The sequence below is a fragment of the Rhinopithecus roxellana genome, chromosome 14, assembly GCF_007565055.1.
Source record: "Rhinopithecus roxellana isolate Shanxi Qingling chromosome 14, ASM756505v1, whole genome shotgun sequence".
Lineage (NCBI taxonomy): Eukaryota > Metazoa > Chordata > Mammalia > Primates > Cercopithecidae > Rhinopithecus > Rhinopithecus roxellana.
This window is the reverse complement of record NC_044562.1, coordinates 124,868,602-124,893,494: the sequence shown is the minus strand read 5'-3', so window position 1 is coordinate 124,893,494 and position 24,893 is coordinate 124,868,602. Positions and strand designations below refer to the sequence as shown.

General features: G+C 38.0%; 1 protein-coding gene and 1 long non-coding RNA gene across 4 annotated transcripts in view; one reads left to right on the top strand and one right to left on the bottom strand.

Moving 5' to 3' along the window:
* Window positions 1-24,893, bottom strand: part of LOC104665603 — a 52,146-nt gene that overhangs the window by 4,047 nt on the left and 23,206 nt on the right. Inside the window, exon 2 of the long non-coding RNA XR_004053309.1 lies at window positions 1,270-1,430. This is a non-coding gene — a long non-coding RNA (uncharacterized LOC104665603). The remainder of the gene's footprint in view (window positions 1-1,269; window positions 1,431-24,893) is intronic.
* The window catches only part of ACMSD (aminocarboxymuconate semialdehyde decarboxylase), a 63,986-nt gene that overhangs the window by 32,205 nt on the left and 6,888 nt on the right, over window positions 1-24,893 (top strand). For 2 of the 3 annotated variants that reach the window (XM_010367500.2, XM_010367511.1), the window contains one exon: window positions 1,172-1,344. In XM_010367500.2, coding sequence (XP_010365802.1) covers window positions 1,172-1,344 — 173 coding nt within the window. The remainder of the gene's footprint in view (window positions 1-1,171; window positions 1,345-24,893) is intronic. The other variant, XM_010367505.2, reaches the window with a different exon arrangement.

Sequence of the window (24,893 nt, the reverse complement as noted above, 5' to 3'; positions counted from 1 at the left end):
TTGAGGCCCCACTTTATGACCTCAGGTAACCTTAATTACCTCTTTAGAGGTCCTTTCTGCAAATACAGTCACATTTGGCATTAGGGCTTCAGCATATGAATTTTGAAGGAATAGGATTCAGTTCATAACATCCTTCCAGCCATCACTCTAGTCACATGATGGTTTAGGAACCACATTCTACTTTTGTAGGCAAGTTTAGTTTTGGCACTGTTTTTTTTTTTCTGTTTTTTATTTAAATCCCTCTAGTTAGATCATGAGCTCTCCAGTCTACAACAGTCCCTACTATTCTTCGTTGTTTACAAATAGGCCTACTTCATTTTTTTACATTGCCTGCCTGGTCCCTGTAGGTAATTGAATTTGTGACCCTTAAACACACATACACACACACACACACACACAAAATCAAACTATACATGTTATTCTCTAACATGCCTTTCCTCCTCAACAGCATAGAGAAGACATCTTTCCATGTCAACAAATACAGAGCTTCAGCATTTTTTATGGCCTTGTATTTCACGGATATGTCACCATGACTTAGATAGTCCCCAACTGATAGGTTGTCTCAATATTTTGCTATTATAATCACACTATATTTGAAAACTTTGATTACATATCTTTACACACTTGCCTTCACTCTTTTTTTTCATTTTTATTTTTATTTATTTATTTATTTTTTTTTGAGACAGAGTCTCACTCTGTCACATAGGCTGGAGTGCAGTGGTGCGATCTTGGCTACTGCAACCTCCGCCTCCCAGGTTCAAGCGATTCTCCTATCTCAGCTTCCTGAGTAGCTGGGACTACAGGCACGTGCCACCACACCTGACTAATTTTTTTGTGTTTTAGTAGAGGTGGGGTTTCACCATGTTAGCCAGGATGGTCTCGATCTCCAGACCTCGTGATCTGCCATCCTTAGCCTCCCAAAGTGCTGGGATTATAGGCGCGAGCCATTGTGCCCAGCCTGTCTTCTCTCTTTAGGATGATTTTCTCAAATCTGAATTTCTAGATGAGTTAACGTCATTTCTTCCATCATCTCCCAGCATTCAGAACACAATAGGTCCTTTGTAATTACTGTTAATCAGCTGGCCTACAGTAACTTCTTGCATGTAACATCAAGACTAAAGGAATCCTTTACAATCAACACTAACCCCTCAGTAATGGGTTTTACTTATAGGTGGTGCCTTCCCCTTCACAGTGGGAAGAATCTCCCATGGATTCAGCATGCGCCCAGATCTGTGTGCCCAGGACAACCCAATGAACCCGAAGAAATACCTTGGTTCCTTTTACACAGATGCTTTGGTTCATGATCCTCTGTCTCTCAAGCTGTTAACAGATGTCATAGGAAAGGTAAGCCCAGTCTGCCACTTGGATGGCTTATGGGGAGCAGAATGCTGCATCAGCAACCCATCCTCTCTCCTTTTTTGGCCTCTCTCCTAAAAAGGGATGGAAGAAAGGTATTAGATGAAAGGAGAGAGACAGTGAGGTTTGGGATTAGGTTTGCTCACACAGGGGATTCTCTCCAGGGTCTCCCTCCACACAGAGTATATAATACTAAGAAACTATTATATATGCCAGAGAAATCCCAGATAATCTACATGGCTGGGTATTCCCTCAGATCAGCTCCTCCTCCTTAGTGACATTCCTATATACACCCAAAATGACACGTGGCAATGTAGTAAGCAGGAAAGGGTCACAAGTTTCAAAGTCAAATTGACCTGGGTTAAAATCCTGGCTCTACCTTTCACTAGCTGGGTAAATTGTGAATGCAACTGTCCTCATCCACTACATGGAGAAAACTGGAACACTGAAAGGGTGGAAAATGCATAGTTGGGAAACTGCATTGGACAGGGAGTCAGGGGAAGATGGTGAAGGGTCTTGTGTATCACGCCCTGAGATTTCTTCCTGGAATAATATGGCTTTTGATTCTCTCATTTAATTAAAACACCAGCATGGTGGTACTTTAAAGCCCACAAGAAAAATTCTTTCCTCTGATGTAGTCTCCTCGCCGATCTCTCTGTTGGTGGCACATCCACCCTTTAAGTACTCTTTAAAAATGTTAACTAAGCAAGTTCGAGAATTTCTAGGGAAAAGGCCATAGTGAAAAGTCTAAAATATTTTGTATTTCAATTCCATCTTATTACTTACAGATATCTATAGAAGATTTCCAAATTTTCCCAAGGGAAAATCTTTGGGGTTAAAAGTATATAGACATATTTAAAAATTTGCAATATGGTACTTGAGTTTAGACTCTAAGGTTTAAAAAAATCATGTCTAGCAAAAAGAGGCCCATCATTTGAAAGTTGCAAGTAGTGTTTTATCTCCAGAATGGACACTTTATCTCATATTAATGCTGACTGTTTCTCTGGCTTGAGAAAATCACCAGAATATAAATGTTAAGCATTTTAGCTTGGTAATCAATTATGTGGTTGAGCTGTGTCTCTGAGTTGTTTAGCTTTTGTGTCACCCCTACAGAGATGGATGGTTAGCAATTGGTTGTGACTGTTGATTGTTTTTGGTTTTGGATATAGAGTGATGAGAAGGTATGTAAGCAGAAGACTGCACAGTGCAGAAACTGAAAGAGACTTTGTGGGCTCTGGACATTGAGCAATGGAGGAAAGGAAGAGGGAAAATCATGTGGAATTGGGGGAAGGGCTGTTCTTATGACATCCCATCAAGCCTAGTACCTCCTTAGTATTCTTGGAAATTGAAATAACAGGAGAAAACACTATTGCCAAATCCAAAGCCCATTTTCTAAGGGATACTATCAGCACCTTAAACAAGCATCCAGTGCAATACACATTGGCCAGGGGACAGAAGCAGAAGAGCAAAAATATGGCAAGCACTTCATGTTAACCAGTGGATGGACTGGTTGGTGAGCACATGTGAATACATTCCTATTAGGGACCTCCAGAAAAACTCAGCAGGTACTTTACAAAGTTCTTGGTGCTGAGATCTTACATTCAAAGTGTGAAAGCTTGAGCCATAATAATTTGGGCATCAAAAGCAAATGTGACCTCATTTTATGTGATCTCACAGGCTGGTAAATCCAGGACATAGGAGCAGTATATATTAATAATTTAGGATTCTTTTAAAAATATTAATACTTCTTCATTCTACTCATATTCACATTAGCAAATTCTCTTTTAAAAGCAATCCCCAAATCAGAATGGCTAAGGAAAGTCCTAGCTAGACATCTGCGCTGGAGAGCAATCTGGCCAGATTTGAGCAAGAGGACACCATGCGGTGGAGGGAGGTCTCTAGAAAGAAAATAATGGAACTGATGAATGATTTGATCTGAGAGTTGGAAACAATTACTGCCAGACATTTAACAGATCTGTTAATGCATTAGGAACAAATGCAGGATATACATAGAAAATTAAGCCAATGAAAGAAAAGGAAATAATTGACTCCAAGAAAACAAAAAGTCTACTTGAGGGCAGATAATCACTGTATATTACTTGACTCAGCAGTAAGCAATATTTGTAGTCATAATAGGGTAAATATTAAGTACTGGTTTAAATGAAAATCATAATTCTATTAAGAAAAGAGAGTAAGAAATTCTCAATGACCATAATGGGAAATCAGTAAATACTCTCTAAAGTTAGTAAACTAAGAAACAATAGTATAAGCTTATTATCTGGGAATATAAAGGTAATTATCAAACGATGCATGCTAAAATGGTAAAAGTGGCTGCCTTAGGGGATAAGAGTTGGAAAGGTGACCCAGGGTTTCATTCCGTTACCCAGGCTGAAGTGCTATGGCATGATCACAGCTCACTGCAACTTCCACCTCGCAGGCTCAAGCCATCCTCCCACCTCAGCCTCCCAGGTAGCTAGGACTACAGGTACACACCACTATACCCAGCTCATTTTCATATTTTTTGTAGAGACAGGGTTTCGCCATGTTGCCCAGCAGGTCCCGGACTTAAGCAATCTGGCTGCCTCAACCTCCCAAAGTGCTGGGATTACAGGCATGAGTCACCACGCCTGGCCAAAAAGATGTTTTAAAAAAAGAGCTGCTTTTGATAATAAAGGTATTTTGTAATATTTGATTGTTTACATATAAACTTTACTTTGATAAAAATAAATTTTAAATAACATCTTAAGATATATGTCATATATAAAAAACCAAAACCATTATTGAGCACCTACTATTTCTAAAACTCTGTGCTATTTGGTCAGAAAGTATTTAAATTGCATAATCTCTTGGCTTCCTTCCACCTCTAAAATTCTTTAGCTTTTAAATTCTTTGCTTTGATTTTTAAAGATGGATACAAAGAATGCAGGTTATAGATTATCAGTCTAACACTGTAAGAAATACAAAAAAAGGAAAACTGTATTTCCTCTCTATATTAACATGATCACAGAAAATACACTTCACTATTTAAATGGATCACAGAAAATACACTTCACTATTTAAATACACTTCACTATTTTGAGAGATCGTTATGGGTATATCATAATTTTGGCTAGATCCATTGGTAACCTCCTGCTGCATAATTACAGTCATGCATCACTTAATAGTGGAGATACGTTCTGAGAAATGCATCATTAGGCAATGTTGTGGTTGTGCGAACATCACAGTGCCCTTACACAAATGTTTATGGTACAGCCTACTACACACCTAAGCTATATGGTATATAGCCTGGTGCTCCTAGGCTACAAACCTGTACATGTTACTATACTGAATACTGTAGGCAGTTGTAACCCAGTGATACATATTTGTGCAGCTAAACATATCTAAACATAAAAAGGGTACAGTAAAAATAAGATTTAAAAGATGAAAAATGTATAGGGCACTTACCATGAATGGAGCTTGCAGGACTGGAAGTTGCTCTGGGTGAGTCAGTGAGTGAGTAGTGAGTGAATGTGAAGGCCTAAGAAACTGCTTTACATTACTGTGGACTTCATAAATACCCTACACTTAAGCTACACTAGTTTTTTTTTAACTTTCTTTATTCAATAATAAATTAACTTTAGCTTACTGTCACTTTTTTACTTTATAAACTTTTAAATTTTTAAAACTTTTTCACTCTTAATAACACTTAAAATAAGAACACACTATACAGCTGTACAGAAATATTTTTTCTTTATATCCTGATAAGCTCTCTTATATTAAAAAATTTTTTTACTTTTTAAACTTTTTTGTTAAAAACTAAGACTCAAGTACACACATTAGCCTAGGCCTACACAGGGTAAGGATCATTGTCACTGTCTTTCCCCTCCACATCTTGTCCCACTGGAACGTCTTTGGGGGCAATAACACAACTGGAGCTGTCATCTCATATGACAATGCCTTCTTCTGGAATACCTCTTGAAGGACTTGCCTGAGGCTGTTTTATAGTTAATTTTTTTAGTAAGTAGAAGGAGGACACTCTAAAATAATGATGAAAAGGGTAACACAGTGAATACATAAGCCAGTGACGTCGTCATTTATATCATTACCAAGTCTTACATACTGTACATCATTACCTGTGCTATACTTTTTTTTTTTTTTAAGACAGTCTTGCTCTATCACTCAGGCTGGAGTGCAGTGGCATGATCTCAGCTCACTGCAGCCTCTGCCTCCTGGGTTCAAGTAATTCTCATGTTTCAACCTCCCAAGTAGCTGGGATTACAGGAATGTGCCACCATACCCAGCTAACGTTTATATTTTCAGTAGACATGCATTTCACCACGTTAGCCAGGCTGGTCTCAAACTCCTGACCTCAGGTGATCCACCCTCCTTAGCCTCCCTAAGTGCTGGGATTACAGGCATGAGCCACTGTGTCCAGCCTATCTGTGCTATACTTTTAATAAGACTAGCAGAGATAAGTTTGTTTACACCGGCATCACCACAAACACTTGAGTGGTGCACTGCACATCATAAAAATAGTAATAACACATCATATTATAATGGCTATAATATCACTAAGCAATAGAAACTTTTCAGTTCCATTATAATCTTATGGGACCACCATCACATATGCAGTCTGTCATTGACCAAAACATCATTATGTGATGCATGACTGTAATTACCCCAAAACTTAGTGGCTTAAAACAAGCCACATAAACAATAACAAACATTTATCATCTCTCATGGCCTCTATATGTTAGGAATTTAGAAATAGCTTAACTGACCCAAAGTCTCTCAAGAGGTGAGACAGGCAAGGTGTCAGTCAAGGCTGCAGTTATCTAAAAGCTTGGCTGGGGCTAAAGGATTTATATTCAAGGTGGATTTTACCCATGAGTGGCATGTCAGTGCTTGGTTTTGGTGGGAGGCCTCAGTTCCTCTCCAGGTGTGCCTCTTCGCACAGCTGCTTGAGTGTCCTCACAACATGGCTGCTGAATGCCCCCAAGTGTGAGTGATCTGAGAGAGAAATGGGGAGAGATGGTAGTGGAGACAGGAAGGAGGGAGGGAAGAAGAAGAGGGGAGAAAGAGAAAAAGACAGAGAGAAAGAGAGAGAGATTGAGCACACACCAGACAGAAGCTATCCTTTTTATGACCTAGAGACAGAAGTCATGTAGTATTAATTCCACCACATTTTATTCATTAGAAGCAAGTCATTTAATCTGGCTCACATTCAAGGGGAGTAGAATTAGATCCCACCTTTTGAAGGGAGGCTTATCAAAGAATTTGAAGGCGTATTTAAAACTACCTCATTCCACTCTCTGGTCACAAATTATTTATATTCCTCCTAAATGCAAAACACCCTCACCCCTACCAAGACTCCCCCAAAAGTCTCATCCATTTATAGCATCACTTTAAAGTCTAGGATTTTGTTGCTTAGATGAACTAGTGGATGAGGCTCCTCATGTATACTTTCTCCAAATCTGAAGAACTGTGAACTGAACAGACAAGTTCCTTTGTTCCTCACACACTCAATGTAAAATGGCAAGACAAGCATAGGATACTTGCTATCCTTCCCATTCCAAAAGGGGAAAACAGGAGGTTTAGAGGAGTCACTAGCCACCAGCAAGTCTGAAATCCATCAGGCACATATTGGTAGTTCCTTTATTAGAACTCAAAGCATAGAAACTATTCAACATAACTCTGTTTGTATTGTTTTGTTTTTGAGACAGGGTTTTGCTCTGTCATCCTGGCTGGAGTGTAGTGGCACCATCTCAGCTCATTGCAACCTCCACCTCCCAGGCTCAAGGGATCCTCCAGTCTCAGTCCCCTAAGTAGCTGGGACCACAGACACATGCCACCACGGCTGGCTAACTTTTGTATATTTTGTAGAGACAGGGTTTTGCCATGTTGCCCAGGCTGGTCTCAAACTTCTGGACTCAAGTGTTCCACCCACCTCAGCCTCCCAAAGTGCTGCGATTACAGGTGTGAGCCAGTGTGCCAGGCCAATTCAACATAGCTAGCTGTTGCTTCTACCTTCTCAGTCATCTTTCCTTTTCCATGAAAGTCTGTGTTTGTGGCTGAGCAGTATGAACAGACTGCTTCATGCCTGTACATGTTTTATAGTCCAAAGGTTTACTTTCCTTTTTTATATCTGTTCCTTTCAGTCCAAGCTAGTGGTGCTTCTGCTAATACAATTCCCTTAAAAACCAAATGAGTCTTTCATGAATCTTATTAAGTTTCACATCATTAGGCAAAAGACTTAGCCACAAATCTTTGAGAAAAGCCCTTCTCTACCTTTGGGTTTCTGCTAAGGTGGCGAGAGACAACAGCCTTAAGTTTCTGAGAAGCCCTTCTTGTTTGACTGAATGGCTTTTTAAGGCACTTCCTAAATCTTTTGAGGTTATAGCAAAGACATTATAGTCATATATTGGCTTAATTTTTAGACTCTATTTTTCTGATTATGCCCTGGATTTAGTTTTTGCCAGAAATCCATATCTTAACTTTAGCATCATTTGCTATAGAAGAGGCTGGAAATTTTCAAACCCAACAATCCCCATAGTACCAGTCCATGGCTCAGTGGTTGGGGACCCCTATTGTAGATGATGGCATTGCTAAATTTTTGCCACCACCATAGCAAGTATCACCCTTCTTCTAGTTTCCAATCACATTTTCTTCATTCTCCTTTAAGCCTTTACTGCAACCTTCTCACAGGCCATTGGGCTTCTAATAAGAGTCTTTACAAGGACCTTTGGTCTTTTATTAGTCTCAAAGTCCTCCCAACTTCCTCCTACTAATCAGTTCCAAAGCCATTCCCACATTTTCAGGTTTTTGTTATGGTAGCACCAAATTTCTAGGAACCAAACTCTGTATTGGTTACATGTTGCTGCATCACAAATTAATCTAAAACTTAGTGGCTTAAAACAAGAATGCACATTTATTATCTCATTCCTTTTCTCTGGGTCAGGAATTCAGGGACCCTCTGGCTTGGCAATTCTGGCTCAGGGTTTCTCTTGAGGTTCAATAAGATGACTGCAGACCACCAATTTCTTCTTTCTTTCCTTTCTTCTTTATTTTGTTTTATTTTATTTACATGCTACTTACACAAACTTAACCCCAAACTCTCCACCAGTTTTGTAACTTTCCTCTCAGTACATTCAGACACATAGACTAACACTAGTCTATTAATTCTGTATTCTTAAAGAAATATCTTCAGGAGCCTTCTGATGCTCTAATTGGGACTGAGTTGCTATTTAAACCTGCTGCACAGCTGTCATCCTGAAATCTCTCTTCATGAGGATATTCTCAATATCTCTCATTGGACTCCTCGTTTGCTCAATCTCATGAATTTCCCATTTCTTGGTTTTACTCCTTCATCTTGGTGGACAACATCCTTCAATAATTTTCAGAGAAGGAAGTATGGGGGATGAACTTTTCAAAACCTTGTTTATCTAAAAATGTCTGTATTCATCCTTCACAATGAGTTAATTGTTCGGCTAGGTAATAATTCTAGCTTAGAAGTCACTTTTTTTCCCTCAGAATTTTAAAGTCATTGTTCCATTGTATTCTGACTTTTAGAGTTGCTGTTGGGTAATGTAATGATATCCTAATTTTTGAAATTTGTGTAAAACCTGCTTTTCTCTCCTCCTCACCACAACTTCAGAGTCCAAGAATTTCTTTTTGTCCTGAAATTTCACAATGATACTACTTGATGGAGGTCTGTTTTCACCCATTACACTAGTCATTTGGTGGATCCTTTCATTCTGTAAATTTTCTTAAAATTTCTTTAATGATTTCCTTCCCTCTGCTTTTTCTCTCTGGAATGCCTATTGTTCTGAAGTTGAACCTATTTTTGTTTTCTGACTTATATATCACCTCTTTGAACTTTTACTTTCTGGGAGATTTTTTTCAACTTTATTTAAAAAGCTTTCTACTTAGTTGGTCCCTCAATTTCCAAAAGCTTACTATTTTTCTTGTTCTCTGAATTTTTTTAAATATCCTGTTCTTGTTGGGCGGATGCAATACCTTTTCTCATCTCTCTGAATATACTAAGAATTTTAGGAAGTTTACTTATCCCTGTAAGTCTTCCTCCAGGTGGCTTTTTTGTCTGTTTTTTGAAGTCTCAGTCTTTCATATTAAATGCTTTCCTCATGTGTCTAATCTTTTTGAGCATGTACAATGTTTTAGTACCTGACTCTTAGAGTTGTTAGGACAAGACAGAGGTAATAATTACACAGCATTGTGAATGTGTTCTATGCAGATGAAGTGTACATTTTAGTTAATATTATGTTACGTGAATTTCACCTCAATTTTTTAAGGGGCCTGTTTCTGTAAGTTAGACTTTCTGCCATCCCAACCAAAATATCTATTCATATGTTCTTCACTTTATTTATTTATTTATTTATTTAGAGACAAAGTCTCACTCTGTCACCCAGGCTGGAGTGCAGTGGCATGATCTCGGCTCACTGCAACCTCTGCCTCCCCGGATCAAGCAATTCTTGTGCCTCAACCTCCTGAGTAGCTGGGATTACAGGCATGAGTCAGAACACCTGGCTAATTTTTGTATTTTTAGTAGGAACGTGGTTTCACCATGTTGGCCAGGCTGGTCTCAAAACTCCTGACCTCAGGTGATCCGCCCGCCTCGGCCTCCCGAAGTTCCGGGATTACAGGTATGCGCCACTGTGCCTGGCCCTTTTCTTTATTTTTAATGGAGAATCCCAAAATTCTTGTTCTGTAAAATAGGAAGTATTTTTATTTCATAGTAAAAGAAATGGTTCACTTTTAGGAGCAACACTGTCAGTTTTTACAACAATAGTCAGAAATATGATCTTGTCTTGGGCATTTGAATCTGTGAGTAAGAAGATGAGGCCGGGCGCGGTGGCTCAAGCCTGTAATCCCAGCACTTTGGGAGGTCGAGACGGGCGGATCACGAGGTCAGGAGATCGAGACCATCCTGGCTAACACGGTGAAACCCCGTCTCTACTAAAAATACAAAAAACTAGCCGGGCGAGGTGGCGGGCGCCTGTAGTCCCAGCTACTCCGGAGGCTGAGGCAGGAGAATGGCCTAAAACCCGGGAGGCGGAGCTTGCAGTGAGCTGAGATCCGGCCACTGCACTCCAGCCCGGGCGAAAGAGCGAGACTCCGTCTCAAAAAAAAAAAAAAGATGAACCTAAGCTCGACATCATTCAGGCCCAATGGATAAAGCTTCACCATCCCCTTTCTGTACCTTCTACATCTTTCATATTCAGGATGACTCTATTCAAGGGGTTCTGAAGGGCTAGGATGATCCAGAAGCACTGAAAAGTTATTTATCATGAAAGAAAGATTTGATTGTACCCAGAGCTATTGTAGGCAGCAGACCATACCATACGTGTTAGAAATATTTCCAACATGGCTTAAAACTAAAAGAGTTTCTCAGGCCGGGTGTAATCCCAACACTTTCAGAGGCCAAGATAGGAGGATCTCTTGAGGCCAGGAGTTCAAGACCAGCCTGCCCAACATGGTGAAACCCTGTCTCTACTAAAAATACAAAAAAAAAAAAGCCAGATTATGCCTGTAATCCCAGCACTTTGGGAGGCTGAAGCGGTTGGATCACTTGAGGTCAGGAGTTTGAGACCAACCTGGTCAACATGGTGAAACCCCGTCTCTACTAAAAATACAGAAAGTAGCCGGGCATGGTGATGGGTACCTGTAATCCCAGCTACTCAGGAGGCTGAGGCATGAGAATCACTTGAACCTGGGAGGCAGAGATTACAGTGAGCCAAAATTGCACCACTGCACTCCAGCCTGAGAGGCACAGTGAGGCTTGGTCTCAAAACAAACAAAAAAAAGGTGGGGGAGGGTTCTGGCCTAATTCCCACCTAACCTGACATTTAAATTTGTTTGCATACTTCGGCTTCCAAGTGTTTTGGTTACAAGATATTTTCCTGTGTACTGGAATCCTTAATAGAGTAAAAATACTTTTTTGAGGCCTGTAAGCTTCCTTTCTGCTTCTCAAGAAGTTGTGGTAAGTGAGAGAGTTCAAGGCCTGGCTCTACTACTAGTTAGGTGGTGACCAAATATCAAGTCACTTACCCTTCTCAGCCTCAGCTTCTACACCTGTAAAATGGGGATGATAACTAGGCAGAGTTGGTGTGAAGAGTTAATAGAATACTATGCCAAAGGACTGTACAAATGTCAGAGATTTTTATTACCTACTCCAGTGCTTTACAAATAGTAGGTGTTAAGTTAATGTTTGTTTAATTGAATTATATAATGACCTTGGGAATATAAAGCTAATTTTACTTTGCATTGATTGAATTAAACCAGGCTATTTCTCTAGGAAATTACGTTTCAGGGAACAAACTAAATCTCTGGTATGCTAGAATTTTTGGAGTAAGTTATGTTATAACAGAGTTATGCTGTATTTACTGCAAATGCTACTAATGAGATATGCTAACGGGAAGGAAATTATGTGTTCTTTTTCCAAAAGAAAAAATGAAACTTTCTCCCACAACTAGAACCATTTTGTAAGCCACCTGTTTGTGGTTGCAGAACTCCCTAAAAATGTGAAAAAGTTCATGCATCCCAGCAGGTGAGAAGTTTATTTCTTTTCCCTGACAGGTATATTAATCACTATTATTATCAGCTCAGTAAGTCCTTGACCTCATAGGGAGATGTGTGCAGCTGCCGGCTTTGGAGGGGGAAATGTATGTTGGAGAAAACTGTTGATATCCACTGCTTTACTGCCTAATAAGGAAAGCCAGCATCTGTCCAGAAGGTAGAATTTCAGGATCCCGGATGAGGCAGCCATGGTACCTAAAATGCCCATCATTAGTGTCATGTGCCTCCATGTGAAGAGACCACCAAACAGGCTTTGTGTGAGCAACATGGCTGTTTATTTCACCTGGGTGCAAGTGGGCTGGGTCTGAAAAAGAAGTCAGCGAAGGGAGATAAGGGTGGGGCCGTTTTATAGGATTTGGGTAGGTAAAGGAAAATTCCAGTCAAAGGGGGGTTGTTCTCTGGAGGGCAGGAGTGGGAGTCACAAGGTGCTCAGCGGCGGAGCTTTCTGAGCCAGGATGAGCCAGGTACAAGATAATGTCATTGCTTAAGGCAAGGACCGGCCATTTTCACTTCTTTTGTGGTGGAATGTCATCAGTTAAGGCAGGGCAGGGCATTTTCACTTCTTTTGTGATTCTTCAGTTACTTCAGGCCATCTGGGCGTATATGTGCAAATCACAGGGGATGCAATGGCTTGGCTTGGGCTCAGAGGCCTGACAATTAGAATTATTCCTTGGGGTTTAATAGAGTCTTTAGAAATGTCCTACTAAAATGTAGAGGTTGTCAAATGCTACATTAACACAGATACCTTTAAAAACTGGTGCATGATCATGGCAGATACCAAGGGAATAGGATCTTGGATCACAGACAAAAAGACAGAAGAAATTTCAGCTCTGGGGATGCCAAGATCAGATACGTTATTTGAGAAACCTAAGATGTGAGGAGAGCTTTGGGTATCCCAAGGAGCTAAAGTTAATGGAAATGGAGGCAACAATCATCCAAGGCCGTATCACAAGCCTCCTTAACCCAGGATTCCTCATGTAATTCATTTAAAACATAATCAATTTGCAGTTATGAAATAACAGGTGATAGAACTGGCAAAAGGAAAGGTAATTTTTTTAGAGGCAAAGTCTCTGTTGCCCAGGCTAGGGTACAATGGTGCAATCACAGCTCACTACAGCCTTGAACTCCTGGACTCAAGTGATGTTCCCACCACAGCCTACTGAGGACCTGGGACACAGGCACCATGGCTGGCTAAATTTTTGATTTTGTAGAGACGGGGTCTCACCATGTTGCCCAGACTGGTCAACATAGGTTGCTTCTGGCTGCAAGTGATCCCCCCAGCCTCAGCCTCCCAGAGTACTACAATTACAGGTGTGAGCCACCACACACAGCCAAAAAAGTATTTTAACCCAAGTATTTATTAGGCATCTATCAACAGGAGATTGGCATTACTCAATGGAGTATGTGACTTTCATCCTACAGGATCATATAACTCTTGAAGAATCTCTTCCCTCCCATTTTTTCTTACTACTATCTCTTCTCCCTCTGAACAAGAAACTCAATAAAAATTTCATTTCCAATTTTGTATGCCTATTGCTCTCTCTCTTATGAAATTACTGACAAGTCAGAAGTGGTCAAAGATTTACCAGAAGTATCAATAAGAGATGTGCAGATAGATAGCAGGTATGAAAAATGAAAAATTCACAAGCCAAATACAAGTACATACAATTATCTACTTGTACATAATTACAAGTAGATAATTAACCTCCTACAGGGAGGAGTTGTGAACAATAGTTACTCAATAATAATTCAACATTGCCAAACTCTGAGTTTGATGTTCTGCAATGGGCATCCAAAATCAAGTTAGGAAGAAAAGCAGGGAAGTGTCTTAACCAGAAGGACAAATTGCAGAAGGGTGGTTTTCACTTCTGCTTCAGAATTATTTGCTTTCTCCAAATTAAAATGGAATATACCCCCTCTTAACATATATTTATATCCAAGAAGGCTATAATACTGGAAATGGAAGAATTCCTGACTAGAAGGCAAAATTAATTTCTAGACTTCATTTTCATATTAATGTAGTTGACAAATGTAGTAAAAGCAAGGGACTTTTAAAAATTATGCTGTGTTTTGGAATTGTAAACAGCTTTAGCAAGAGGAGTTTAGAAATAAGGACAAATGAACCTCCAGTGAATACCAAGCAGACAGTTCAGAATGAGATCAGCTGTTGCCACAGATGTAAGTAGACATAACTGGGTCTTTACACCTTTTATCGGCAGGTGTATTTGTTTGGTTTCAGACAGCAATGGGTACAGAAATCTAAAAGCAAACTTGTTAGTCTATCATGCCTTCCTCTAAACTGTATTATGTACTTTCCCATATTATTTCATATAAATGTATTCATTAAACCTAGGAAAATCTTTTTTGGCGGTAGAAATCAAAGTGTCATTTATCCTCAAATAGCTCAAATTTAGAGTGTTTAAAATATATTTAATATTCAGGCCTAGGCCAGGCACAGTGGCTCATGCCAGTAATCCTAACACTTTGAGAGGTTGAGGTGGGTGGATCACTTGAGCTCAGGAGTTTGAGACCAGCCTGGCCAACATGGCGAAACACTGTCTCTACAGAAAATTCAAAAATTAGCTAGGCATGGTGGTATGCACCTGTAGTCCCAGCTACTTGGGAGGATGAGGTGAGAGGATCACTTGAGCCTCGGAGGCAGAAGTCGCAGTGAGCCGAGATCATGCCACTGCACTCCAGCCTGGGTGACAGAGTGAGACCTTGTCTAAAAAATATATATATGTGTGTGTATATATATTTATATACATATAATATATATGTAAAATATGTAATACATAAGTATATATTATATATTATATATATTTTTTCAGGTCTAGTTACAGTCAGACTTCATCTTTCATATATTCAAGCATTCATTCCTTCAACACACATATATTTGTTAAAGTAACTCTCATATTGATTATGAGCATGTATCAGAGTTTTATTCCAAACTTGTACCAAAATAAGAAACATTTTCAAAAGTCCAATTCAAAGAATCCTTCTTACAAACACTTTTTATAGGGAAAAAATCAGCAGATAAATTATTAAACTAGATTTTTTTAAGAAGGAAAATAATATCTAGTTAAGGATGACAGCCTCTTTGCCTTATTGGTTAAAGGTCTTAGACTAGTTTCAAGAGTAATAATCAGTCAAGTGGGTTTCCCGAGATGGTCTTTTAAGCTCATTACTCTCTTAGAAAATTGCTCAAGTATTTTATCAGGAAAAGAATTATTTCCCGAGGAAAAGCAGCTAGTCATATCAGACCACAAAGTTCTGCCCCCACAAAGGTTTGGGACCCCTTTATTTCTCGCATTTATTGGGGGCTGCTTATGCCATGCTAAGGAACTCAAGCTTTACCTTCTAGGCAATGGAAAACTATTGACAGGGTTTAAGCAGGCATATGCCCTGATCAAATGTGTATTTTTGAAATAACATTTTCTCCACTATTTAGTATTGACTGAAGCGGATGAGGCTGGAATTCCAGGAATAGGATGGCCTTAACTTTTGAAAATCAATCAGTGTAATTCACCATATTCATGAAATAAATAGTATGATCATTTTATAGATGAATAAAAAGTACTTGGCAAAATTCATTACCCATTCATGATTTTTAATAAAACAAAACTCAGCAACTAAGAATAGAAAAGAACTTCCTCAATCTGAGAGAGGGTGTTATAAAAAAAAACATAGCTACCCCCATAAATAATGGTGAAATACTAAACACCTTCTCTCTAAGATGGGGAGAGAGGCAAAGATGTCCACTCTCATGCCTTCCAATCAACATTGCACTGGCACTCTTACCCCGTACAAGAAAACAACAAAAAGTTAAAAGGCATACAAAGGCATACATATTGGTGAAAGAAGTAAATAGTGTCTTTGGCAGATGACATGACATAATTGTTTATGTAATAAATTTTAAGGACGCTACAAAGCAATTACTGGAAATAATAAGTAGCTTTAACAAGATTGCAGGACATAAAGGCAGTATTTTAAAAATCAGTTGTATTTTTATATACTAACAGCAAGCAATTACAAATTAAACTTTTAAACAATTCAATTTATAATAGTGTTTGAAAATCTAAAATACTCAGAAATAAACTGAACAAATGATGTGTAAGACCTCTATACTGAAAACTATAAAATATTGCTAAGAGCAATTTTTAAAAATCTAAATAAACGGAAAGTTCTATCATGTTTATGGATCAGAGAACTCTATAATATTAAGATATCAGTTCTCCTTACATTGATCTATAGAGTCAATGTAATCCAAGCTAAATCTAAAAATCTAAAATGTATACAGATACACAAAGGACTAGAAGAGCCAAAATAATCTTGAAAAAGAAAAGTAAGTTAAAAACTTGCATTAACTGACCTCAAGGGTTACTACAGAACAACAGCAATCAAGACAGTGTGATACTGTCATAAGGAAAGACAAATAAATTAATGGAATAAACTAGAGAATCCAGAAATATATCCTTTTTTTTTTTTTTTTTTTTTTTTTTTGAGACAGGGTCTCACTCTGTCACCCAGGCTGAAGTGCAGTGGCACGATCTTGGATCACTGCAACCTGTGCCTCCTAGGTTCAAGCAGTTCTCCTGCCTCAGCCTCCCGAGTAGCTGGGATTACAGGCACGCACCACCATACCTGGCTAATTTTTGTATTTTGGGTAGAGACGGGGTTTCACCATGTTGCCCAGGCTGGTCTTGAATTCCTGGCCTCGAGTTATCCTCCCACCTTGGCCTCCCAAAGTGCTGGGATTACAGTCATGAGCCACCGTGCACAGCCCAGAAATATATTCATCCTTATATGATCAATTTATTTTTGACAAAGGCACAAAAGTAATTACATGGGGAAAGGAAAACCTTTTCACAAATAGTGCTGAAGCAAGAATCCATCATATGGCGGGGGAAATGAACCCAGACCCTACCTCATACCAGCCATACACAAAACTTAATTTGAGCAGGATTATACAACTAAACAAAAAAGCTAAAACAATAAAGCTTCAAGAAGAAAATATAGAAGAGTATCTTTTCAAGCTAGAAGCAGGCAAAAATTTCTTGGACAAGACACAGAAAGCAATAACCATAAAGAAGAATTTGACAAATTAGACTTCATCACATTAAACACTTCAGCTCATCATAAGACAACATTAATAACATGAATAAGTAAGCCATAGAATGGTAGAAAATATTCATAAAGCATATACATGACAAAGGACTTATATCCAAAATATATAAAGAACTACTAAAACTCATGATGAAAAGTCCAACAATCCTATTTAAAAGTAGGCAAAAGGCTTAAATGGCCACTCCCCAAAAGAATATAACAACTAGCCAATAAACATATTGAAAGGTGCTCAACATCATTAATTCATCAGAAAAATGCAATTTAAACTATGAGGAGAAAACAGTGCACATTCACTGAATAGCCAAAAACAAAAAAGACTGAAAACTCCACTATGAGCAAGGATGTAAAACAACTAGAATTTTCACACGTTGTTAGTAGAATACACTTCTATCCTATGACCAAACAGTTTTACTCCTAGGTATTTACCTAAGAGAACTGAAAATACATATCTACACACACAAAAATACAACTTGTATAAAAACGTTCTTGGCAGCTTTATTCCATATAGCCAAAAACTGGAAAAAGTGTTAAATGTCCATCCACAGAATCATGGATAAACAAATTACCATATATTTGACACAATGGAATACACTACTCAGCAAAAAACAACAACAAAACAGAAAAGAAAAAGAATAATTTGCTGATATACACTACAACATAGATAACTCTTACAAAAGGCTGAATGAATGAAGCTGGATACCAGAGAGTGTATACTATATGACTCCATTCATATGAAGTTCTTGAAGAGGCAAAACCAGTCTGTGATGACAAAAAGGACAAGTTATTACCTTTATTGGGAGAACTGAGAGGAGAGAATGACCAAGAAGGAGCATAAGGGAGCTTTGTGGGGTGATGAAAATGTGTTGTATTTTGATAGGGATGTGAGCAATGCCAGTGTATTCATTTCTCAAAAATCAGCAAATTCATCACTCAAGAATTTGTATTTTACTCCATGTAACTATTACTTTTAAAAAAGACATTGAATGTTAGCTAGTAGATTTGCTTTTTGCAGTGGTGTGGGTTAACAATTCTGAAAATACTTCATGTGCATTCTAGGCTCATGCAAATGAAGAAACAACATGAGTAAAATGGCAGGTGTCTCACTGTTGGATAAGGTAATTAGAAATATGAAGAGTAGGAAGAAGATGAGAAGGTACCCTGTAGTGTTTGGATTGGAAATGGATATATTGGTATAACACATGGTTTTTAATAGAGAAAGATATGGAAATAAAGATGTGTGTGTGTGGCAGGTATTTCCATATTAGTAGCAGTTATCACTTAGAGCACCCAGATCTTGGTTTCTAGTTACCATTTTCCATCAAAGGAAGCTAGTCAGATTGGAGAAAAGGCTGTTTCCAAGATACAGAAAGTACAAAGTAAGCTAGAACAACATTTTGTACCTGAAAGTAAGGAATTACAGTCAGCCCTCTGTATCCACAAGTTCCAAATCCACAGATTCAACCAACTGAATTGACCAACAGGTCAAAAATAGTTTTAAAGATAAAATAAAAATAACACAGTAACAAATACAAATATAAAGAATAATACAGTATAACAATCGTTTACGTAGCAAAACTGTATTAGGTAATGTAAGAGATGATTTAAAGTATGCAGGAAGATGTGCATAGGTTATATACAAATACTACATCATTTTATATAAAGGACTTGAGCATCTGAAGACTTTGGTCTTGAGGGATAACCGTACTCAAAGAATAGTGGGGAAATAGCATAAGGATACAGGAGTCAACTTGAAGAGATGTTCACATTGAGCAAATCTGAGATGATCTGGCTAACAAAATAAACAGTGATAATAATGGATTATAACCAATTGGATAAAATTAAGTCCATGAGTCCAAAATGATATAAATAAAAAGAATGAAAATATTAATAAATAGGTGACCATATATATTTAATTTATATAAATTAACATGTTTGTATATATGAAGAAATCTCTTCTTTATAATGAATATAGAAAGAACAATACTTAGGAAAGTATTACTCAATGATAACACCAGTGGATGAAAGTTGGAAAAGGAACAAGATATTTACATGATCTCAAAGTGGCTCCCCACAAATTGCTTATTAATCATGAAGAGAAAAAACAGTGATTTCACATTAAAGAAACCCAGCAAACACCAACTTAACTAAATAATCAAAATTACCAATACTAAGATAAACCGATATCATATGCCCTGATATAAAGCACTGAATAAGACTCAATATCCCTTCTGTAGTATTCCTATCCCAAACGTGTAATTTGTATACAATCACGAGGAAACATCAGACAAAGAGAAACTGAGGACATTCTATAAAATAACTAATCTGCAATCTTCAAAAATATCCCAGATGAAGAGTGACAAAAAAGCCAACTGATCCAAATTAAGGGAAACTTCAAAGACATGACAACTAAATTTAATATGTGATCATCAATTAGATCTTCGACTAAGAACAATAATTAGCTATAAATCATATTATTGGGACAATTGACAAAATTTGAATATGAACTATGGATAATGAAATAACACTGTTATCAATGTTAAATTTCCTGATTTTGAGAAGTATACTGTGGTCATATAAAAAGTATCCCTTTTTTTAGGAAATAAACACTACTTTATTTAGGAGTAAGGAGCCATGATGTCTCCAACTGACATACAGCTCAAAGAAGTGTGTATATATACATAAATATCTATGAGAAAATGATAAAGCAAAGAAGGCAACATATAAACAACTGGTAAATTTGGGTGAAGGTTATATGGAAGGTTCTTGAATTTTCTTGCAACATTTCTGTCAGTTTGAAATTTTGCCAAAATAAAAAAAAAAAATCCACCATATTCATTAATCAGTTAGTGAATAAAAAATAGGAGTTCAGACTAGTCAGGAAACCATAAAATATTTGTCTAACTGTTCATGTTCTTTGCTCAATTTTTAATGGGGTTATTTGTGTGGTGCTTTTTGCTGAGTTCTTTGAGCTCCTTATAAATTATAGATATTAATACCCTGTGTCAGGTATATGGTTTTCAAATATTTTCTCCCATTCTGCAGGTTGTCTGTTCACTCTGGTAATTATTTCTTTTGCTCTGCAGAAGCTATTTAGTGAATTAAGTTCCATTTGTCTATTTTTGTTTTTGTACTTTGAGGTCTTAGTCATGAATTATTTGCCAGACCAATGCCCAGGAGAGTTTTCCCTAAGTTTTCTCCTAGTATTTTTATATTTTCAGGTCTTGCATTTAAATTTTTAATCCATCTTCAGTTGATTTTTATATATGGTAAGAGATAAGGGTCTGAGTTCATTATTTTGCATGTGGCAATCCAATTTTCTCATTTATTGAAAAGGGTGTCCTTTTCCCTAGCGTATGTTTTTGTCAACTTTGTCAAAGTTCATGAATAGACACTTCAAAAGAAGACATACAAATGGCCAACAAACTATGAAAAAATGTTTAATATCACTGATCATCTGAAAAACGCAAATTAAAACTACAATGAGGTATCATCATACACCAGTATGAATGGCTATTATTAAAAAGTCAAAAATAACATATTGGTGAGGAAATGCAAAGAAAATGCTTATACACTGTTGGTAGGAATGTAAATTAGTACAACCTCTATGGAAAACAGTATGGAAATTTCACAAAGAACTAAAAATAAAACTACGATTCAATCCAGAATCCCACTGCTGGGCATCTACCCAAAGGAAAAGAAATCATAATATCAAAAAGATACCTACACTTGTATGTTTATAACAGCACTATTCACAATAGCAAAGAAATGGAATTCACTGATGGACCTTCCTAAGGGTCCATCAGTCTTTTGTAGCAACATGGATGGAACCAGAGGCCAAGTCTTTTGTCTTTTGTAGCAACATGGATGGAACCAGAGGCCATTATCTTAAGTGAAATAACTCAGAAACAGAAAGTCAAATACCACATGTTCTTACTTACAAGTGGGACCTAAATAATGTGTACGCACAGACATCAAGTATGGAAAAATAGACATCGGAGACTTGGAAGGGTGAGAGGGTGGATGGGGGTGAGGATGAGAAATTACTTAATGAGTGCTATGTACATCATTAAGGTGATGGTTACACACTAAAAGCCCAGACTTCACAATTATGTAATATCTCCATATAACAAAACTGCACTTGTACCCCTTAAATTTATATTTTTAAAAATCTGGTATAACTGGAAAACAGTGTGACTCATTTAGGGCTCCAGCAGAAAATAAGATGACATACATGAATTGGGAAAACTAAACTAATAAAAGGAAGTTAATAAAGGGATTATTAACAAAGTTGTGAAAAGCTCCATTACTATTCCAGGCCACAACTTGAAGCAAGAGAGGCTCTGTAAAAAGGGCCTGTGCTGAAGTCTTAGGTTTATATTGCTGTGAAAGAAGGAAGGAAGGAAGGAAGGAAGGAAAGAAGGAAGGAAGGGAAGCAAGGGAAGGAAGGGAAGGAAGGGAAGGAAGGGAGGGAAGGGAGGGAAGGAAGGGAAGGAAGGGAAGGAAGGAAAGAAGGAAGGAAGGAAGAGAGAAAGGCAGGCCTGTGGACAGGAGCTGAGACTTCTAGTTGGAGGCTAGATGACTCCATGGAAGACGCTAAGTAATTAAGTACTTTCCTTTCATTCTACAATCTCCTGTCTGTGTTGCTCATTAACCAAATCCATCCGGAAGCCCAGGGTCAAGGGAGTCCATTGTATACTTCATACAAGTCAGTCTCCAGGGGACAAGTAGGAGTGAAGAAGGATGGAAAGTGGATCTGGAAGAGCAAGCAGCAGATATCCAGAATGAAGATGGATCAGGGTGGGGGAGAGGCCAAGAGAGCAAAAGCAAGAATGAGAGTCACAGAGAGAATAGGAATGAACATGATGTTGAGTAAATACTTAGATGACAACTTCAATATTAGGATAACATGCTGAGTTTTAATTGCCTGTGAGGCAGCCAAGTGTGGCTGTCCAGCAGGCAGTCACATACCAGGGCTTGAAGCTTAGGATGAGACTGCCTAAGAAGCACAAATAGAGTGACAATGACAAAGAAGAAGTAAGTACTTAACACATAGATTTGCATTTTTCACCACCCATTTACTTTTAATCAAATGCGTTTGACTTTTTTCTCTATCACTCACTGAAATTGCATTTAATAAAGCTGCCAAATCCAATAGACCAATAGACACTATCTAGTCCTTATCTTTGTCATCCTCTTGTCTCTTGTGAATCATTACCTATTAAATAGTTTTCCTTCCAATATATCTCACTGCATTTTTTTTTTTTTTTTTTTTTTTTTTTTTTTTTTTTTTTTTTTTTGAGACAGGGCCTCACTCTGTCACTCAGGTTGGAGTGCAGTGGTACATAATCATAGCTCACTGCAGCCTCTATCTCCCAGGCTCATGCAATCCTTCCACCTCAGCCTCCCAAGTAGCTAGGACTACAAGTGTGTGCCACCACACCGCGATAATTTGTTTTACTAAGGTCTCACTATGTTGCCGAGGCTGTTCTTGAACTCCTGAGCTCAAGTGATCCTCCTGTCTTGACCTCCTAAAGCGCTAGGATTACAGGTGTGAACGACTGTGCTGGCTACATTTTTTTAAAAATATTACTTCTTTCTAGTTCTCTTTCCACCTCCCTGCCTCTCTCTGCCTCTTTTGTAGGTATTTTCCCTCTGTCCTCCATTTCCACAATCACTCCACCCACCATGTCGATGATTCCTATGCCCTTATGAGGATTCTATCCTTAGCCCTCCTCATAAACCACAGAGGCCAGAAGTCAGTGGAAGACAAATTTGAAGTACGGGAGGAAGGCAGGGAGGGAGGGAGGGAGGGGAAGGGAAGGGAAGGGAAGGGAAGGGAAGGGAAGGGAAGGGAAGGGAAGGGAAGGAAGGGAAAAGAAAGAAAGAAACATGCTGTAACCCTATAATGTGAGAACTCTATTATTTCAAGCAAAACTATCCTTTAAGAATGAAGGAGAAATTAAGACATTTCTAGATGAACAAAAACTGAGCCAATTCATCATTAGTAGACCTGCCATACAAGAAATGCCAAAGGGAGTTCTTTAGGCTAAAATGGAAGGACACTAGACAGAAGAAGTCACAAGGAAAATTAGAAAATATTACACATGAATACAAAAACACAACATTCTAAAACTCACGGAATGCAGCCAGAAGTAGTATTTAGTGAAAAATTTATAGCTGTAAATGCCTATATTAAAAAAGAAGAAAGACCTTAATTCGGTGGCCTAGGACTTGGCCTTGAGAGGCAGAAAAAGCAGACCAAACTAAATCCCAAGCAAGCAGAAGGAAAAAAAAATAAATATTAGAGCAGATATAAAAGAAATAGACTATAGAAAAACAGGGAAAATCAGTAAAACCAAAATTTGGTTCTTTGAAAAAATCTACAAAATCAGCAAACCTTTAGCTAGACTGACCAACAAAAATAAAGAAAAAAGATTCAAATTACTAATACTAAAATCACAAATGAAACAGGATGGCAGTACTACAGAATTTACAGAAATAAAAAGAATTATAAGTAAAAATCTGAGCAACTAATGCCAACAAATGAAATAAACTAAATGAAATTATGAAATTCCTAGAAAGACTACCAAAACTGGCTCAAGAAGAAATAGAAAGTTCAACAGGCCTATAATAAGGTAAGATATTGAATTAATAAATTTTCAAACTTCCCACAAAGAAAAGCTGATGACCAGATGGCTTCGCTGGTGAATTCTATGAAAAATGTAAAAAAGAATTAAAACAAATTCTTCACCAATGCTTTATAAAAGAGCTCAGTAAACAAGGAGTGGAAGGGAACATCCTAAACCTAATAAAAGGCATCATGAAAAAACCCGCAACTAACATCACACTTAATAGTGAAACACTGAAAGGCTCTATTCTCATCACTTCTATTCAACATTGTACTGGAGGCTCCAGTCAAGGCAATTAGGCAAGAAAAACAAAAGGCATCTAGATTGGAAGGGAAGAAACAAAATTATCTCTACTTGCAGATGACATGGCCTTGTATATAGAAAATCCTAAAAAATCCACAAAGAAACTATCAGGGCCAATAGATTCAGCAAGCTTAGAGAGTACAAGATAAATAAAAAATTAATTGTATTTCTATTTACTAGCAATGAATAATCCATAAATGAAATTGAGAACACAATTCCATTTATAATGGCATCAGCAAGAAAAACACTTGTGAAAAATACAACCTAAAAAGGCACAAAACATATACCCTGCTGTAATCCAAGCACGTTGGAAGGCCGAGGTGGGCGGATCACGAGGTCAGGAGATTGAGACCATCCTGGCTAACATGGGGAAATGCTGTCTCTACTAAAAATACGAAAAACTAGCCAGGTGTGGCGGCACGCACCTGTAGTCCCAGCTATAAGGAGGCTGAAGCAGGAGAATTGCTTGAACCCAGGAGGTAGAGGCTGCAATGAGCCAAGATCACACCACTGCACTCCAGCCTGCAGAACAGAGCAAGACTCCATCTCAAAAAAAAAAAAAAAATACATATATATATATCCTGTAAGCTACAAAACATTGTTGAAGAAAATTAAAGAAGACCTAAATGAGAAGACAGTCCATGTTCATTGATTCAAAAACTTAATATTGCTAACTGGCAATACTCCCCAAATTGATCTATAGATTCAATGCAATCGCTATCAAAATTCCAGATGTCTTTTTTTTTTTTGCAAAAATTGATAAGCTGATCCAAAAATTTGTATGAAAATGAAAGGGGACCAGGCACAGTGGCTCATGCCTGTAATCTCAGCACTTTGGGAGGCCGAGGCATTTTCCCTCTGTCCTCCATTTCTGCAATCACTCCACCCACCATGTTGATGATTCCT